General features: G+C 39.6%; 1 protein-coding gene across 2 annotated transcripts in view; it reads left to right on the top strand.

Moving 5' to 3' along the window:
• WWC2 (WW and C2 domain containing 2) overlaps nucleotides 1-20245 on the top strand; it is a 205613-nt gene that overhangs the window by 157771 nt on the left and 27597 nt on the right. Inside the window, exons 15-19 of one of the 2 annotated variants that reach the window (XM_026018206.2) lie at nucleotides 3613-3805; nucleotides 5773-5937; nucleotides 11225-11281; nucleotides 17040-17164; nucleotides 19296-19494. In XM_026018206.2, the coding sequence (XP_025873991.1) occupies nucleotides 3613-3805; nucleotides 5773-5937; nucleotides 11225-11281; nucleotides 17040-17164; nucleotides 19296-19494 (739 nt within the window). The remainder of the gene's footprint in view (nucleotides 1-3612; nucleotides 3806-5772; nucleotides 5938-11224; nucleotides 11282-17039; nucleotides 17165-19295; nucleotides 19495-20245) is intronic. The other variant, XM_026018208.2, reaches the window with a different exon arrangement.

Below are 20245 nucleotides of genomic sequence, written 5' to 3'. Positions count from 1 at the left end.
GTTGGGGCCTAATTCTTTTAATTTAATTAAAATGTTTGTTGTTGTCTCATTATACCTCCTTTGGTTTGAGGTAATTTTCTAATCTTTTACATGAAAATGTAGTGATTTGGGATGCCGGGGTGGCTCAGTTGGTTAAGTGTCTGCCTTCAGCTCAAGTCATGATCCCCAGTCCTAGGTTGGAACCCCCTGAGTCAGGCTCCCTGCTCAGCGGAGAGTCTGCCTCTCCCTCTCCCTCTGCCTGCTGCTTCTCCTACTTGTGCTGTCTCTGTCTTTCTCTCTCTCTGATAAAGAAATAAAATCTTTAAAAGAAAAGAAAATGTAGTGATTAAATTTCATTTATCCATACAACTTTGCCAAACACCGTACCATGCTACATGTAAGAGTAGCATTCCTGGGGATCCCTTGGTGGCTCAGCGGTTTAGCGCCTACCTTCGGCCCAGGGCATGATCCTAGAGTCCCGGGATCAAGTCCCGCGTCAGGCTCCTGGCATGGAGCCTGCTTCTCCCTCTGCCTGTGTCTCTGCCTCTCTCGCTCTCTCTCTGTATCTATCATGAATAAATAAATAAAATCTTAAAAAAAAAAAAAAGAGTAGCATTCCTTAGCATCAAGCATTCACTTCTCTGTGACCATTAATTTCTTGAGGTTACTTTATTTTGTCAAACGAAGTGATGTCATAATGCTTCACAGCCTGTTGTTTGAAGACTCTTTCCTGACGATTGTTCTAGCGATCGTCATCACCACTCACACTCTGGAGTCAGAGTTTCGGGGACTCTCTTAAAGGTCTATGGCTAGAGAGCACCAGAAGGAAGCCAGATTTCATCTTAGCACCTGTGACTTCAAATCCAGAATCTCTGTGTCCTATAGTCCTGCACTTAGAAAAATGTTCAATCTGCTAGTATAAGGCTTCGAAAAAGAAAGAACTCTTGAGGGGTGACCTCCAAGACTCTGCACCCAGCCAGGTGGATGTTTCCTTTAGTAATAGAGTATATTCCTCAATGCAAAGGACATTTAATAGAGTCAATGTAAGAGTTCTGGATGTTTTCCCTAAGGGTTTACTTTTAAGTTCACATCCAAATACTCTAAGAATTGTCAGAGAAAAGAAACTAGATCTAAATAAAGATATAGCTAGGTGGGGTGCCTGTATAGCTCAGTGGGTTAAACCTCTGCCTTCAGCTCAGGACATGACCCCAGGGTCCTGGGATCGAGCCCTACATTGGGCTCCCTCTCCCTCTGCCCCTCCCCCTGCTTGTGCCCATGCTCTCAAATAAATAAAATATTTTTATTTTTTTATTTTTTTTTTAAATAAAATATTTTTAAAAAGATATAGCTAGATGGAGATTATTCAGTGGGCAGTAGAAGAATAGCTAGTGGACGTCTGTGTATTGACAATCATCAAAATTGGAAGGGAATAGGATTCCAGGAGGGAAGTTGGCTTGCAAGATCTCCTGAAATCAGGGTGTGTGGGGTGTTGGGGGGATCTGCATTAATAGCGATAAAACAAGGAGGGAAGGATTACAGGGGAGTGTCTACATCACCCTAGAGAGCCTGCTTCCCCGGACTGACATTAGGAAGTCCAGTCAGTAGTATTCAGGGAAGACTGGCTTGACAATATAATTTGTGACTTCTCCCTACCAGTAAGTAGGCTGAGATATTGGAGCGTTGGCAGCCTTTTCATTTCAATGCAGCACATCTGAGAGAAGACCGCTCCATCAGGGATCAAACCTACGAACAGGGAGAGCCATTCCACAAGTCCAGGAGAGAACTGCAGAAGTCCCCAAGAACACACATCCTTAACCTCATGCCATAAGGGCAGGCCTCCCCAAATATTGTGCCACTGCCAAGCCAATCACAGTCATGCTCCCTTTCCTCGTAGGAAGTCACAAGCAAAGTGCCCCTGAGGTGCGGTGACAGCCAGTGCAGTTTAGAACCAGGCAGTCCTCAGGCAGTGAATGCAACAGGCTCTTCTGCCCGCATCTCCTGGGCAACCACTTGTCTGACTGGTCTGGACCTTCCTGAGATGTCTAGCGCCATGTTCTTAAGCCCCTCCATGAAATGAAAGCCTTGGTTTGAATTAATGACACTGCCAAAAACAAAATATCTTAAAATAGTTCTTTTTCTTTTCCCCCCCTAACTTCAAAATTTACTTTCTGGTTATTAAGTACAACAAAGAGAGCTTAGGCTCCAGCTAGCTGTTTGGCAGCAGCCACAGTGTTTTTGTGAGTGGTTCCTGGCTCCTGTGTGGAGTGACCTCACCTGCAGCAGAATGAAAGGAAAAACATCCCTACCTTCTTTCCCCTGTGCCTTGGGCTCTTAACCATGTAAACCTTTTTTTGCATGTGGAAACATCCTGGAGTCACAGAAGTGGTTAGGCCACTGGTATGGAGTAACACTGAAGTCTGCAGAAGTGGAAATTTTTGTTTCCCTCCATGCCAGCTTGGTAGTATACCTCACCTCCTGGCTTTCAAGAGCAGATTTCTTCTGCTGAATCTCCAGCCTCAACAGCAGGCGCCCAAGGCCCCCTCGTCCCCTAAGGCTGAATCTCCATCATTGGTTTTTTATATTCTGATAATTCCATACTTATACATATTTCATCATCAATTTTATATTTTGATAGCAAATACAGAAATAATAGGACATTCTTCTGTTTTCATAATCGGAGAAAGGCATCTTTTAGAATAGGAATTAGACCAGCTCAGAATTAGAGGGTAGGGATTTAGTGGGCATTCTCCTTTTGAGATTTAAAAGATTTAAAATTCCCCTTTTGAGATTCTCCTGCCATCTCTAAAAGTTGTGAATCCTTATATAACGTGTGCTTGGAAAAATCACTTGAAAGTAGCATTAGAAGTTGCTGTTTTTCTATAATTCTTCCTCTGAATTTTACAAAGCATAAGGCTCTTAAAACAGTTTGTCGTCTTCTGTGATGCTCGACAATGATATTTATAAATTTGCTTCATGATATGCTACTTAGCCATTCTTTTTCACTAGTAGGATAATGTATTCCATTCCTGGGAAAGGATCACCAGCACCCTTTGTTTAATACTGGGGATGACTGGGACAAAGTTTACTTAGTGTGATCCTATCTTCCCAGGCTCAGAAAAGTTGATTTTGGGGACGCCTGGGTGGCTCAGTGGTTGAGCATCTGCCTTTGGCTCAGGTCGTGATCCCGAGGTCTTGGGATCCAGTCCCTCATCAGATTCCCTACAGGGAACCTGCTTCTCCCTCTGCCTGTGTCTCTGCCTCTCTCTGTGTGTCTCATGAATAAATAAATAAAAGCTTAAAAAAAAAAACCACTTTATTTTGGAATTGGCAGTACCCCGGCAGATGGGATGTTAAATTCTTCTGCCCCACAGATTTTCCTCGTCTTCTCTTCCCTGTCGGGCCTTCGCTGCAGCCCTGTGGCAGGTGCAGGGCACAGTCGGCACGAGCGGGTTAAGAACAGAGCCTCTCTGCCGCTGAGCGCAGGTGGACCCGTTACGGCAGCAAAGCTCCGGCTTGATAATGAACTCCGTGTTCCCCTGCGTCTCTCTCTTGTGCAGATCATTTCAAACGCGAACTGTGAATCTGGTATAACTGAAGTACCTGTGAAATGCATTTCACTCTTGTCCTTTGCAGGTATTTCAGGGTTGCTCTGCTTCCCTCCTCAACCGATGTCAGCTGTCTGTTTCGAACAAAAGTCCATCCAGCCACGGAATCCATCCTATTCAGCGATATGTTCAGAGTGGCCATTTCCCAAACAGCCTTACAGCAGAAGACGCTGAGAGTAGATCTCTGCTCTGTTAGCAAACACCGAAGCGAAGAATGCCTGGTAGGTTGGTTCACAATTCCCGTTACCATAAAATGCCTCTGATGAGGTATGCTGAGAAGAACTCTCTAGTTGCTGCTTTGCCAGCCCTGTTGCCACCACAGATCTGCCCAGGACCTTGGGCACATCCACTGGTGGTTTCATTTTTTTTTTTTATCGGAAGTAGTGATTTCTGGTTTTCATTCTTTTATTCAAGAACTTTCCAATCTGCTTATTAATTGTGATCTTGTGTAAAATCTATCTCCCATTCTATCCTTTGACCTCTGTCGTCATTATCACTCTGGAGCATGCTTATTATTCCCAACAGGAGTCTTCTGCTGGGTGCTTTGTATACGTTACCTTATTTAATCCTCATGACAGTCTTAGGGAAAAGGTATGAGTACCCCTATTTTCAGAGAAACAACTGCGAAGAGAAGTAACGTGTCCGGGGTCGCACAGCTAGTGAATGATGGAGCCAGATATCAAAAGGACATCCCATACATAATTCACCATTACAAATTTAAATTAAGGAGGAGACTGAGTATATAGTCTCTTTATTATATTCTCCCCAGACGTGGTATTATAGATTCTAGGAAGACTTAAATATTGTGTTTAGAGGAATAGGATGTTTAAATGCTAATGCAAAGGACTTCATTTATAACTGATGGTGAGGTTAACATACCTTTGTGCACAATAACTGGAAAACCATTATATACCAGAAAAGTTACATAAGGGGTTCAAATGCAAGCACCGAGAGGGGTGGTCATGTGTTCAAACAACAGCACAGGTTTCTGGTTGAAATTTTCTCTGCGGTACAGTAGGAAACACAAAACCACACTTCACGATGCACACTTCATCATGAACAAAGTTTAAAAGAGTGATAGATTTCTTAGTAGTATTTCTTTTTCTTTAAATTTTTTTTTTTAATTTTTATTTATTTATGATAGTCACAGAGAGATAGAGAGAGAGGCAGAGACACAGGCAGAGGGAGAAGCAGGCTCCATGCACCGGGAGCCCGACGTGGGATTCGATCCCGGGTCTCCAGGATCGCGCCCTGGGCCAAAGGCAGGCGCCAAACCGCTGCGCCACCCAGGGACCCCTCTTTTTCTTTATATAAAAAAGATTTGATAATATTACCTGACAAGAAATGAAGCAAAGTGGTGCCTGAGTGGCTTAGTCTGTTAAGCATCTGCCTTCGGCTCAGGTCATGATCATGGGATCCTGGGATCGAGCCCTGAGTCAGGCTCCTTGCTCAGAGCCTTCTTCTCCCTCGGCCCCTCTCCCTGCTCTGTTCTCTTTCTGTCTCTCTCAGTCTCTCTCGCAAATAAATAAATAAAATGAAGCAAAGATAACAGACTCATTAGGCTGTCAGATTACTTCAATAGATATGTGTGTCAGAAGCTCCATAAAGTTAGTAAATATGTTAATTAATAGCCTTTAAAAAAATGATACAGTTTAATTAGATTCTAGCTCATATGTGCCATTTGCTGGAATATAAAAGCTTTTTTTTGACATTCTACTAATTCAAAGAAAAATTTTGCTATCTCTCATTTAAGAACCACAGTAGAGTTTTTGTTTTTGAATTTTACACTGGATAGGTTTTTGTGAGTAATAATCAAACGACTCGTATATAGCACATTGTAAGAGGTATTATGATTTATGCTTATGCGTTTATTTTTTTAATTTTTATTTTTGGACTTTTCATTAAAAAATAATTACACTTACAAAAAGTTACATGTTTAGTCATTAGGTTTTAGCAAAATAGTATGCCAAAAACAATCCTAGGGTTAGCTTCTGGATTGGGGTTATTTCTTACTTAGTCACATCTTCAGGTTTTAAAAAAAAAATCTATCAGTACTTTCTATCATGCGTATTGCATTTTTTTTTAACCTTCAAACAGGCTTGCACAATAATTATATGAGAGGAAGCAAACATGAATTTAAACATTTTCTTTTTTCTTTTCTTCCCCCCCTCCCCTTCATTTCACACAGGCTGGAACTCAGATCAGTCTGGCTGATTTACCATTTTCCAACGAGATTTTCACTCTGTGGTATAACCTGCTTCCTTCTAAGCAAATGTCTTGCAAAAAGAATGATGAAGAAAATGAAGACTCTGTATTTCAACCAAATCAGCCATTAGTAGATTCTATAGACTTGGTGAGTCCAAATTGGAATAAAAAGGCATTATGACTGGGGCACCTGGGTGGCTCAGTGGTTGAGCATCTGCCTTCAGCTCAGGTTGTGATCCCGGGGTCCTGGGATTGAGCCCCACATCAGGTTTCCCCCAGGGAGCCTGCTTCTCCCTCTGCCTATGTCTCTGCCTCTCTGTGTCTCTCATGAATAAATAAATAAAATCTTAAAAAAGAAAGAAAGAAAGAAAGAAAGAAAGAAAGAAAGAAAGAAAGAAAGAAAGAAAGAAAGAAAGAAAGAAAGAAAAAGAAAGAAAGACATTATGACCAAAAGGAAGGAAGGGAGGGAGGAAGGAAGGAAAGAAAGAAAGAAAGAAAGAAAGAAAGAAAGAAAGAAAGAAAGAAAGAAAGAAAGAAAGAAAGAAAGGCATTATGACCAAAAGGAAGGAAGGGAGGGAGGGAGGGAGGGAGGAATGAAGGAAGGAAGGAAGGAAGGAAGGAAGGAAGGAAGGAAGGAAGGAGGAAGGAAGGAAGGAAGGAAGGAAGGAAGGAAGGAAGGAGGAAGGAAGGAAGGAAGGAAGGAAGGAAGGAAGGAAGGAAGGAAGGAAGGAAGGAAGGAATTATGACCAAAAGAATAATCTGGAATGGCTGTGGCACCCGTGTGTTCCAGCTCACATTCACTCCCCTCCCTCCCCCAAGCTTACCCATTCCTTCCAGCTTCCTAGCAACGGCAAAACCAGAAAGATAATTTCCAGCTTCTCTTCAAGTATAGTTTATAGAAGGATCCATTTCTGCTCACTTCCTTCTGTCAAAATAAGCTGATGCAGAGTCTTAGCCGGTTTAGGTGACCACGGAAAACTTTTTGCTTTAAATTTATAGTTTCATACATTGTGTTCACATCTTTGATTCCGCTGTCAAGTCATACATCTGGAACTCGGATCATTTGCACATGTCAAATTACTGAGGCTAGAGTATCTTAGTTTCTATTTGTTCTATCAATAAAACAATATTTTCTATGAAGTTTGTTGTAACCAACAGTCATCTACATTCTCAACACTTTAAAAAATGTAGAGGGGCCTTTTGGGAGGCCATTCATCACCGACTTGGCATCTGTGAATGTTGTTACTGAGTTCAAGTTTATTTTCGATTATCTATGAGAAAAGAGTTTACCAAGCAGAAGTCACATTATTATTGATCATCTACTGTGTGCAAGAACGACAGTGGACATTGTGGTAGGTAGTGAAATGGAAGCAAAGGGCACGTCCATATTCTAGCATGTATTAGTACCTCATTCCTTTGTATTTCCAGATAATACTCCATTATATGGATATACCACCTTTTATTTATCTGTTCATCAGCTGATGGGTATTTAGGCTGTTTCTGCTTTTTTTTTTTTTTTTAAGATTTTTATTTATTTATTCATGAAAGACACACACACACACAGAGGGGGGGAGGGTAGAGACACAGAGGGAGAAGCAGGGTCCATGCAGGGAACCTGACGTGGGACTCGATCCCAGGTCTCCAGGGTCACATCCTGGGCTGCAGACAGCGCTAAACCGCTGAGCCCCCCCCCCCGGGCTGCCCATGTTTCTGCTTTCTGACTATTATTAACACCACTGCTGTGGGCATTTGTATAAGGCTTTGTTTGGACATACATTTTCATTGCTCTTTTGGCGTACATAGCTAGGAGTGGAACTGCTGGGTCATATAGTAACTCTACGTTTTAATGTTTTGAGGAACTGACAAACTGTCTTCCACAGTGGGTGCACCATTTTACACTCTCACCAGCAGTGTGGGTGAGGGCCTCTGTCATCCAAGCTCTTGCCACGTGTTACAAATCTGCCTTTCTGGTTTTAGCCATCCAGTGTGGTGTGAGGTGTTGTCTCATTGTGGCTTTCATTTATATTTCACTAATGACTGATGATATTAAGCATGCTTTCATGAACTTATTGGCCATTTGTATATTTTTAAAAATTTTTCTGAGAACTATCTGTTTGGATCCTTTGTGTTTTAAATGAATTCTTCATCTTTCCATTATTTTACTTTATTATTATCATCTCTTTATTATTATTTTCTTGTTGAATTATGAGTCCCTCATATAGTCTTGATACAAGTCTTTTATCCAATAAATGACTTGCAGATATTTTCTCTCATTCTGTGGGTTTCTTTTCACTTACTTGATTTTATTTGCAGCACAAAATTTTAAATTTTGGTAGAAGTCCAGATTACAGTCTCTTATATTGCTTTATCTTCTATTGTTTGCACTGCTGGTGTCATATCTGAGAAGACTCTGCCCAACTGAACATCATAAAGATTTACTCCTGTGTTTTCTTCTGAGAGTTTTAAAGTTTAGTTTTATTTTTAGGTTTCTGATCAGAGACCTTGGCTCCAATTGGACCTACTCACGATAGGTAAATCACACAGTCCAATTTCATTTTCTTAAATGTGGGTATGCAATTGTTCCCAGTACCACTTAATTGAAAACACTAGTCTTTCCCCACTGAATTATCTTGGCATCCTTGCTGAAAATCAGTTTACCATAAGTGTGATCATTTATATTTCTGGGCTTTAAATTCTGTTCTATTAATCTGTGTGTCTGTATTTGTGCCAACAGCTCACTACCGTGATGACTGTAGCTTGGTAGTTATTTTGAAATAAGAACATGTGAGTCGTCCAGCTTTGTTTTTCTTTTGCAAGATGGTTTGGGCTATTTGGGGTCCCTTGCATTTCCACATGAATTTTAGTATCAGTTTGTCAATTTCTACAAAAAAAGGCAGCTAGGATTTTTATATAGATTGCATCAAGTTTATAGATCACTGTGGAGGGTATTGTAATCTTAACTTTTAAGTCTTCTGATCCATGAGTACAGGATATTTTCCTGTTTATTTGGATCTTCATTAACTTCTTTCAAAAAATGTTTTGTAGTCGGGACACCTGGGGGGCTCAGTGGTTGAGTGTCTGCCTTCAGCTCAGGGTGTGATCCTGGGGTCTGGGATTGAGTCCTACATGGGACTCCTTGCAGGGAGCCTGCTTCTCCCTCTGCCTATGGCTCTGCCTCTGTGTGTGTCTTTCATGAATAAATAAATACAATATTTATTTATTTATTTGTTTGTTTATTAAAGATTTTATTTATTTATTCATGAGTGACACAGAGAGAGAGAGAGGCAGTCACAGGCAGAGGGAGGAGCAGGCTCCATGCAGGGAGCCTGAAGTGGGACTCGATCCAGGGTTTCCAGCATCAGGCCCTGGACTGAAGGCGGCGCTAAACCACTGGGCCACCAGGGCTGCTCCATAAAATATTTTTTAAAAAATGTTTTACAGTCGTCAGAGCCCAAAATTGCACTTCTTTTGTTAATTTTATTCATTTTGATGCTATTATAAATAGAACTATTTTCTTAATTTCATTTTCAGATGATTCATTGCACTATTGATTTTTGATCATTTATCTTGCATCCTGCAACAACCTTACTGAACTGGTTAGACTAAGTTAGACTTTTAGGTCTAATAGTTTTTTTCATGGATTCCTTAGAGTTTCCTATATGTTAGATCATATCTTCTGCAAAAAGAGTTGACTTTACTTCTTTCTTTCCAATTACTTTTTATTTCTTTCTCTTGCCCTTTCGCCCTGGCTAGAACTTCCAGTACGATATCACAAGAAGTGGTGAGAGCAGGCTTCCTCGTCATGGATGTGATCTTAGGGGGAAATTTTGAGGTTTTCAACATTACATATGATTTCTGCTTTGGTTTATTGTAGTTGCCCTTCATCAAGTAGAGGGAAATCCTTTTCCTAGTTTGTTGAGTGTTTTATCATAAAGGCTGTGGGTTTAACCATGCTTTTCTGCATCTATTGAGATGACCTGTGGTTTTTGTCCTTTATTCTGTTTATACTTTATTGATTTTCAGATGTCAAACCAACCTTGCATTCCTAGGATAATCCCACTTGGTTATGGCGAACAATCCTTTTTATGTTACTAGATTCCATTTTCTAGTATTTTGTTGAGAACTTTATTCAGAGTTTTCTCCTGATGTCTTTGTCTAGTTTCCATATCAGAGTAATTTTGGCCTCAGGGAATGAGTTAGGAAGTGATCTCTCATCATCAACCTTTTGGAAGAGTTTGAGAAGAATGGGTATGAATTCTTTAAATATTTGGTATAATTTGGCAGTGCAGCCCTCGCGGTTTGAACTTTGTGGGAAGTTTTTTGTTTATTAATTCAATCTCTTACCAGTTATAAGTCTACTCAGAATTGTATTATAATGTCACTTTGAGTAGTTTGTGTCTTTCTGGAAACAAACGGTGTTCATTTTATCTAGGTTATCTGACCTGCTGGCAAACAGGTGTTTGTAGTAACCCTTATAATTTTGTCTCTAAAGTTGATAGTGATAGTCCCTCCTTGGCTCCAGATTTCAGTACTTTGAGCTTTCTGGCTATTTTTCTTGGTCAGTCTAGCTAACAGTTTTTACTTTTTTGAATCTTTCAAAGAATCACCATTTGGGTTTTTTTGTTGATTTGTTTTTAAGAATTTATTTATTCATGAGAGACAGAGAGAGAGGGAGAGGCAGAGACACAGGCAGAGGGAGAAGCAGGCTCCATGCAGGGAGCCCAGTGTGAGACTCGATCTCAGGACTCCAGGATCATACCCTGGGCTGAAGGCAGGTGCTAAACCGCTGAGCCACCCAGGGATCTCCACCATTTGGTTTTATTGATCATCTCTAGTACTTCTCTATTCACTATTTCATGAATTTCTACTCTAGTCTTTATTATTATTGTTGTTGTTGTTATTGTTATTATTATTATTATTTTAGAGAGGGGCAAGGAGGAGGGGTAGAGGGAGAGGGAGAGAGAGAATCTTAAGCAGGCTCCAGGCCCACTGGAGAGCCTGATGCAAGACTTGATCTTACAACCCTGAGTTGTTTTTTTTTTGTTTGCTTTTTGGTTTGATTTTTTGAAGAGGAACAGAGAGAGGCCCGTGGGTGGTTCAGTCAGTTAGGCATCTGACTCTTGATTTGGGCGCAAGTCATGATTTCAGGGTCCTGAGATTAGGCCCTGTATTGGGCTCCATGCTCAGCAGGGAATCTGCTTGAGATTCTCTCTCTCCATCTCCCTGTGCTCCCCACTATTTCTCTCTCTCTCTCTCTCTCTCTCTAAATAAATGAACAAATCTTTTTAAAAAATAAAGAGGGAGAAAGAAAAAAAACAGAGAGAGGGAGTAGTTTTTATTCTTTCCTTCCTCATGATTACTTTAGTTGTACCCGTTTTCCATTTTCTTAAGGTAGAAACTTATAGATTTGAGATCTTTCTTCTGCTTTAACACAGGCACTTTTAGCTATAAATTTCTTGCTGAGCACTGCTGGAGCAGCATCTTACAAACTGGTATGTTTTAATTTTCCTTCACATCTAAGTATGTTCTGATTTTCGTTGTGATTTCCTTGACTCATTGGTTAGGAATGTGTTAATTTCCACATCTTTGTTACTTCTTATGTTTTCCTTATGCTACAGATTTCTAATTTTATTACAGTGTGGTCAAAGAACATGTTCTGTATGATTTCAGTCCTTTCAAGTTTACTGAGGCTTGTTTTATGGCCTAGCATATGCTACCATTCTAAAGAATGTTTCATGTGCCCTTGAGAAGAAAGCTTGCTCAGCTCCTATTGGGTGAGTATTCTACAGGTGTTTGTTAGGTCTGGTTGGTCCACAGTGTTGTTATACGTATATATACTATTTTATTACTCTTTTGTCTTATTCTGATCTCACTTTAACTTGTTTCTTTTATGGAGAAGAGTGATAGAGAGATTTATAACAAAATGTACAAATCTTATGTGAGTTTTCCAGTAAATTTGCACAATCAGCACAGCTATGTAGCCACCACCCAGATCAGGGTATGGTGCCTTACCAGCACTCCAGGATCCTCCCTTGTGCCCCATCCTAGTCATCACCACTCTCTCCTAAAGGTAATCTCTATTCTGACTTGTCTTCAAACTTTATATAATAGTATCATTCGGTGTTTGTCCTTTTATGTCTGGAGTCTCGTACTCAGCATTACGTTTATGCAAGTCGTCTGTGTTATTTTGTGTAATTGTAGTTCATTTGTGCTCAGTGTTGTGTGATATTTCATTTTATAATTATATCACAGTTTCTTTATCCATTTTGCTATTGATGGACATTTGAGTTTCTAATTTGGGGGCTATTATGAATAGTGCTATTAGTATCTTGTATATGTCTTTATCATCTTTCATTTTAGCCATTGTGATATAGTACTGTTGTGTTTTTTGCATTTTCCTGATTATAATGTTTAATGGCCAGATGGATGTCATCTTTCATGAAATGTCTATTCAAGATTTTGCCCATTTTTCTACTGGATTATCTTTTTTTTTTTAATAGATTGGTAGCAGTTCTTAATTTTAGATTTGAGTGTTTTGTCAAATATGTCTATTGCAAATATCTTTTCCTATTCTGTGGCTTGCCTTTTCATTTTCTTAATGTTGTCTTTTGGTGAATGGAAGTACTCATGTTTAACATAGTCTTATTTATCTATTTTCCCTGTATGCTTAGTGCTTGCTTTCTTTTGCTATTTAAGAACTATTTGCCTATTCCAGATCATGAAGATGGTTTTCTGTCTTGTAAAAGCTTTATTGCTTTCCTTTTCACATTTAGATCTGTAGTTCATCTGAAATTAATTTTTGTATTAGATGTGAGGTAGGGGTCAAGATTCCTTTTTTTTTTTTTTTTTTTTATTTATTTACGATAGGCACACAATGAGAGAGAGAGAGGCAGAGACATAGGCAGAGGGAGAAGCAGGCTCCATGCTCCGGGAGCCTGACGTGGGATTCGATCCCGGGTCTCCAGGATCGCGCCCCGGGCCAAAGGCAGGCGCTAAACCGCTGCGCCACCCAGGGATCCCTCAAGATTCCTTTTTATCCATGTGATAGTTGATTGACCCAGCATCATTTGTTGAAAAGACTTTCTTTTTTTTGTGTTGTTGTTTTAACTTAATTTCAATTTGCCAACATACAGTATAACACTCAATGCTCATCACATCATGTGCCCTACTTAATGCCTGTCACCCAGTTACCCCATCCCCTCACCAACCTCCCCTTGAGCAGCCCTGTTTGTTGCTTAGAGTTAAGAGTCTTAATGGTTTGGAAAAGACTTTCTTTCGCAATTGCATCACTGTATCATCTTTGTCATACATGCAATGACCTATGCGTGTCTGTTCCTAGATATTGTGTTCTGTTCTGTTGGCTTACTAGTCTACCTTTGTAGAAAGTACTATACTTTTTTCAAAGTGAAGGAAGGCTTTCAATAATTTGTCATTTAGAATGATTTTTGAGGCTATTTATAGATAATCACTATCAGATTAAAGAAGTTTTTTGCTCTTTCTAGTTTGCTAAGACTTTTTATTATGCATGGATATTGAATTTATGAAACATTTTTACTGTGTACTTAGCCCTTAAATTGATTACACAGTTGTTCTCTTTTTTCTCTTAATGTGGTGGATTATACGTTGATTGACTTTTGAATCTTAAACCGCCCTTGGATTCCTAAAATAAAACAGACTTCTTTGTGGTGTATTTTATATGTGTTTTTATATATGTTGCTAGATTTGATTTCTTGGTTTTGTCTTTGGGTTATTTTTTATTTATGTTTGGGAGAGAGATTAGTCTTTGATTTTCTTTTCTTGTAATGTCATTTTTTTATATCAAGTTTTACAAGCTTCATAATATAAGTTAGAAAGCATTCCTTCTTTACTCTTTGCAGAAGGTTTTGTAAGATGGGTGTCATATCTTCCTTAAGTATTTTGAAGAATTCCCAAGAAAATTTACCAGCCCAGTGTTAATTTTCTTTGTGATAAGCAGCCATTCTCAACTAAGGCTCTACAAAAGAAGTAAGCACTGTAAAAAATGTTGTGGATGACTACTTTCTTATTTCTCCCAAGGATGACCAATAACTTACACCATTCTAGATGTTTGCTTTGTTTTGTTTTGATATAATGGATGGTAGAGGGCATTAAGGCTTAATTCTCATGGAATCTCAGTTGAAAAGGGCTGGTGGACTGTTTTTAATTACAGATTCAATTTCTTTATTAGATATAGAACTATTCCAACTTACTGTTGAATTCTGTTGCATTCACTTTAATAAGTATTTTCTGTAGGATTTGTCTATTTTATCTATATTTTGGCAAAGTTATTCATGATACCTTCTTATCTTCATGTATGTATGCAAGGATCTTGCTTATGTTCTGTTTTGTTTCTGCCATTGGTAATTTGCACCATTTCTTTTTTTTTCCCTCGCTGTTGCTAGGGACTTGTCAAATTTTTTATTTTAGTCAAAGAAACAACTTTTGGCCTTGTCTATTTATATATGTGTTTTCTATTATATAAAATCTGCTCATTTCTTTATTATTCCCTTGCTTCAACATTCTTTAGGTTTAATTTGCTATACGTTTTTTACTTCTGAGATAGATCATTGTTTAGCAACCTCTTTTTCCAATATATGCATATAATGCTAAAAAATTCTTTTTGAACACAGCTTTGGCTGCTTTTCACAAGTTTGATAATAAGATACTATTAAAATTGAATTTTAAATAGTTTATAATTTCCATTGTTATTTCTTTTTTGATCAATGAGGTTTTTTTTAGAAGTATATTTACTCAAGTCCCAAACAATGGGGTTTTCTAGTTATCTTCTTATTATTGATTTCTAGCTATATTTTACTGTTTTCAGAGAATAGAACACATACTATTCAGTCATACAGAATATTAAGAGTTCCTTTATGGCTTAGCATGAGGTCAGTTTTGGTAAAAGCTCTGTGTTTTTGAAAAGAATGTATTCTGCAGATCAAGTTTGTTAATTATGTCCTTCAAATCTTCCACATTTACTGATTTTTCAGTTTACTTATTTTACCAGTTATTGAGAGGTATGTTAAAATCCTCTAACTTATGATTATAGATGTCTGTTTCTCCTTTTAGTTCATCTTTGCATTTTGAATATTGTGACTATATTTTTAGGTAAATATAAATGTAGCATTGTGTTATATCTTTCTGTTCAACTGGCCATCTTATTGTTATAAAGTATCCCTGTTTATCTGTTCTAATACCCCTTGTTTTATTTATTTTTTAAAGATTTTATTTATTCATGAGAGATACAGAGAGAGAGGCAGAGGGAGAAGCAGGCTCCATGCAGGGAGCCTGATGTGGTACTCGATCCCAAGACTACAGGATCACAACCTGAGCTGAAGGCAGGCGCTAAACCGCTGAGCCACCCAGGGGATCCCCTTTTACCCCTTGTTTTAAAATCTGTTTTGTCTGGTAGTCATGAAGCTATCTCAGCCCCTTTACGTAGTGTTTTCATGGTTTATCTTTTTCCATCCTTTCACCTTCATTACTTCTGAATTCTTAGATTTAAAATGTTTCCCTAGTAAGCCATATATATAGTTGCCTTTGGTTTATTATCCAGTCTTAAAACCTTTGCCTTTTAATGGAAATATTTAGTTCATTTACATTTAATGCTATTAGTGATATATTTGGGTTTGAGCTTATTGTCTTATTGTTTGTTTTCTTTTAGTACTGTCTTTGTTCCTTCTTTGCCTTCTTTTGGAATAGTCAAGTATTTTTTAAATTTCATATTCCCTCCCATATTAGATCATTAGTAATATAGTCTTTTATTTTTTTTGCTGTGTCCCTAGTGATTATATCATGCATTATTAGAAGCTACCTTAAATTAATGTTTTTACTTTTTTCCAGGCCATACAAGAATTTTAAAAGACTTCAACTCTATTCCCTTTCCTCCTTCTGTGAACTTATTGGTTATGTATTTTAGTTACATGTATTTTAAATCCCACAAGATAGTATTGTTTTAAAGACAGTCAGCATTCATTTAGATTTCCCCACATCTTTACCTTTCCTGGTGTATTTCATTTCTTTCTGCTTTAGTGTGCTTCCATTTGGGTCATTTTCCTTCTGCTTGAAGAACTCCCTTTAGTATTTTTTCTAGTGCAGATCTGTCAGAGTCTTTATTTCTACTTGTGAAGGACTTTTTTTCTGCATATTCAGAATTTAGGTGGGCAGTTAATTCTTCTGAACACATTGAAGATAACCATTTTGTTGTCATGTGGTTTCCCTTGATTCTTCTGAACTGCTGGAGAACAGTTGATCCTTCAAAAATAATGCATCTTTTTTCACTGTTGATAAAATTTTTCTATCTTTGATTTTCAGCGATTTCGCTCTGATGTGCTAATGTGGTGTTCTTTCTGCAAACACTAGCAAAATTTTCCATCATTTCATCAGTGTTCTTAAACATAGTAATTAAATTCCGTCTCTAAATAACTGCAATATATGAATCACCTGGAGGTCTGCCTCTCACTTTATCTGTTGTTGTTCTTGGCCTTCACATTGGGTCCTGTTTCCAGTGGATGCTGGATATTATGGATGAAGAATGATAGAGGCTCCGGCTGATACCTTCCTCCAAAGAGGATTTAATATTCTTCCAGAAGGCAGATACAACATGAGCAGATCACCTGGATCACTTGGAGGACCTGAGTTCCAATTTTTCTCTCCCTAGGACCGTAAAGAAGCTGAAGCATCTGCTTCCTGTTTTATCCTCCTCACAGCTAGGTTTTGTTTAGTTTCTCACCTCTTGCTTTCACATATGGAGCTTAGGAATGAAAAATAGCCCAATAAAAATATTGTGCAGAATGCTGGACTCACTACAGGTGCTTTCTCTGGCCCCTCGTACGCTGATGCCTTGGTGGTCTTCAGCTCAGTTTTCATCTTTTTATCCTACCGATATTGCCACTGTTCTTCACAGCCACAGTTCTAGCCTCTGTGCCTCACTGCTAGAATCAACACACGTCTCCAGGGGAGAAGAGTGGCAGTGATGTAGCTTCACCTCTTGATTTCTCTTTTCCCCGGGATCTTGGCCTTTGGTCTTAATTGCCTTAAAACAGCTAGAGGTTTGTTTGTCTGTTGCTTTTTGTTTTATTTTATTCAACCTTCATATTTTTTCCCAGCAGTGGAGAATTGGGTCTAGTACCACCTTTTTCATGACCGGGAGCTTAAGTCCCCATCTGATGAGTTTTTAAGTCATTTCTCAAAATAGATAATATTAATTGCCATATGCTTTCAATTCCCCAGGATGCGGTGTCAGCCTTACTTGCAAGAACATCAGCCGAGCTGCTGGCTGTGGAACAAGAATTAGCACAGGAAGAAGAGGAAGAACCAGGGCAGGAAGAAGAGCAAAGAGGTCCAGATGGAGATTGGTAAAAACAGTTGTTTCCTTTGGCTATTTGAGAACTCAAAGAGGATGTATTTAGTTTCTTATAAGAAACTTACAGGGAAACCTTTAGAGATCCAGATCTTACCCTGGAATTATGGAAGGGCAGTGCTGTGCCAGGGAGCTGCCACTAAGGGAAAGACCCTCTCCTGGGTCATTATAGAGTTGAAGAAAGCAACAGTGAAATTGCAGGCAGAGGCAGAGCTAACACAGGAAGGAGGTTCTTTGTTCCTGCTTCCTTAAGTTCTGACACTCTTTCCTGAGCTGTTGTAAATTTTAATTCTAAAAATACCTGTTTTGAAAGGTGTGGTAGTTTATTGTCAATTCATACATAAATTTAAAAACGTACTTTCTTTTTCCTTAAACTGCCAGAAGTACCATTGTACCATCTAGGTCGGGCCGGTCAAAGCACACATCTAGAAAACAGCTTCTGAGTAGTCACTTTCTGTTTGTTACCACTCCCATTCCTCTTCCTGCTCCCTCCTCAGTATCCACATCCCCACTCTTTAAAAAAAAGGAGAGAGTCCTATAGCTTTTGTCTAGATTCACACACATAGAAAGAATTCTCCTTCCTGGTTTGCACTTTTTTCTCTAAAAATAAATCTTTGTCAATGTATGAGTTGTTTTTTTTTTTAAAGATTTTATTTATTCATTCATGAGAGACAGAGAGAGGCAGAGACACAGGCAGAGGGAGAAGCAGGCTCCATGCATGGAGCCTGACATGGGACTCGATTCCAGGTCCCCTGGGCTGAAGGCAGCGCTAAACCGCTGAGCCACCCGGGCTGCCCTGTATGAGTTTTTAAAGTATGTAGGTAAAATTATTTGGATTGATTTTAATGTATATGCAGTTGCTTATGCTGTTATGTTTGAACTACTGTTAACACATATGTGTATAGCATGCATATACATATGTGTGTATAAAACTTGTTAGAAGCCAACAATGACAAGATAGGTCACAAACTCTTGGACATTTGGAAGGAACAGCTTACTACAGTGTGGCAAAAAGGTACAGATACATACTTAGGTCTTATCAGAAGCCCTTTACAATGGTTACCAATCAGAGCACTGCAAAAAAAAGAGAGAGATTGTAAGGCTCATCATGGTATTTTGAATACTAAGCCTTCTTTGTGTGTATACAATATAATTCGCTTCATATACATTTCAAAAAATAGACATGGTATGTAGCATAAAGGAATTTAGAGTTCCCAGAATTCAATTCTAGCTCCGCCCCCTATGCTCACTGCATGACTAGGTGTTTAATTACTGGGGTGTGCCAATTTGTCAGAATATCTCCAGTCACAATTACACTTGGATGTTCAGTTATCAGTGGAAAACGTGTTTCTGTTCTAAGGACATAGAATGCAACAAAGCATGAGACATTGCTGGTACTACTGCCCTCCTGTCAATGCGGTTTATACGGACTATATATACACCGTATGTACATTCTGGACGCACTACCCCAGCCCATGCCATGGCTTCTGTTAGAGACAAGATCGTTTGGCATTAGGATTCTTGTTATTTCAGTAGTAAAACCCCCTTTACACAGATAGGGTTTTACCACTGCTAGACTGTAAGCACAGTTGATAATGGATATATATTTTTTTTAATTTTATTTTTAAGTAATCTCTACACCCAACCTGGGGCTCGAACTTATAACCTCAAGATCAAGAGTCACGTGCTCTCTGACTGAGCCAGCCAGGCACCCCAATAATGGAGCTTTTCCATGCTTATGTCTTCATTCGCTTTTAGCGGAGTCCCTCCATCCTGTTGTCTGACTCACTTTACAATAAATAAACAACTGATATCGAGTTACATTATAGTGAGTGTCAGGTTTTTAAATGATGGGGTTACATTTTATATGTGCTTTTCAAAATATTTCTATTTTAATACCTGGGAATCAGGTCAAACTTCATTAATTTAACTGCTTAGTACCGAAGCATGGTGATTTTGCTGCATTTTGCTAGAGAGTCAGATGGTGATTGTATCTTTCATGAGCGTTTCAGGAGCAGTTGGAGCCACGCATGAGCCCCCCACCCGCGTGCCCCATTCCCTGCCCTGCTCGCGGAGCACCCCTGCTTGACCTAGGGTGTGTTTCCTCTTGTCTTGTCTCACCACAGGTTAACAATGCTGCGAGAGGCCTCCGACGAAATTGCATCTGAAGAAGAGGCCGAGGTGAAGTCACCGGAGGGCAGCGGCCGTCCGGGGGGCTGGTGCCCGAGCCCGAGCGCACCTGTCGGGCAGGAGGACGCGGGCAGGAGGGAAAGCCGATGCGTGGAGGGCGGCGGCCATCAGGCACCTGCGGGGCCATGCACCCTGGTGAGGACCGGCCACTGGCTCCAACACCAATGCGAGTCTGCCTCCCGCCCCGATTCCGTGTTAGGATCGTGGGCCAAAGCTGCTCCGGATAGGCGTTTGTGGAGATAGGCTGTAGGAGGCACTGGAAATGCTGTAAAAATTTTTAAAGGGCCCCAAATATTCATTCTTCACTTAAATTTTATATTAGAAGATGAATAGTGGGTACCTGGGAGGCTCAGTCAGTTAAGCGTCTACCTTTGGGTCAGGTCATAATCTCAGGGTCCTGGGATCGAGCCCCGTATCGGGCACCCTGCTCAGCGGGGAGTCTGCTTCTCCCTCCCCCTCTGCCTGCCGCTCCCCCTGCTTGTGCTCTCTCTCTGTAGAATAAATAAAGTCTTAAAAAAAAAAAAGATGAGTAGTGCCATTTAGGTCTCTATAAATGTCCTGAGAATATATACTAAAAGCATTTCCAGAATGACTACCAGATTGCAGGATGACTGCTTAATTGTGTTAAGTTTAGTAAATGTTGTCAGTTTAGTTCAATTTCAAACCTGAAGTGAACGTTTAAAGTTCATGTCGGTCAGGTGGTGTTCCGGTTGGAGCCTGCTCCGGAACGTGGCAGTGAGTCGGGTTCTGTGCAGGTGCCAGCCAAGTTAGGCAGCAGCAAGTTTGCTGGTTTGAGTGAGAGACGTGTTGGTGGAAACGAGGAATCACATTTAGCTTGGAGGATGCTGGCAGACTTGGAATGTTGGTAACGGGGTCTTGCAAATTC

This window comes from Vulpes vulpes, chromosome 7 (genome assembly GCF_048418805.1).
Source record: "Vulpes vulpes isolate BD-2025 chromosome 7, VulVul3, whole genome shotgun sequence".
Lineage (NCBI taxonomy): Eukaryota > Metazoa > Chordata > Mammalia > Carnivora > Canidae > Vulpes > Vulpes vulpes.
This window is presented reverse-complemented; position numbering and strand designations above follow the sequence as displayed.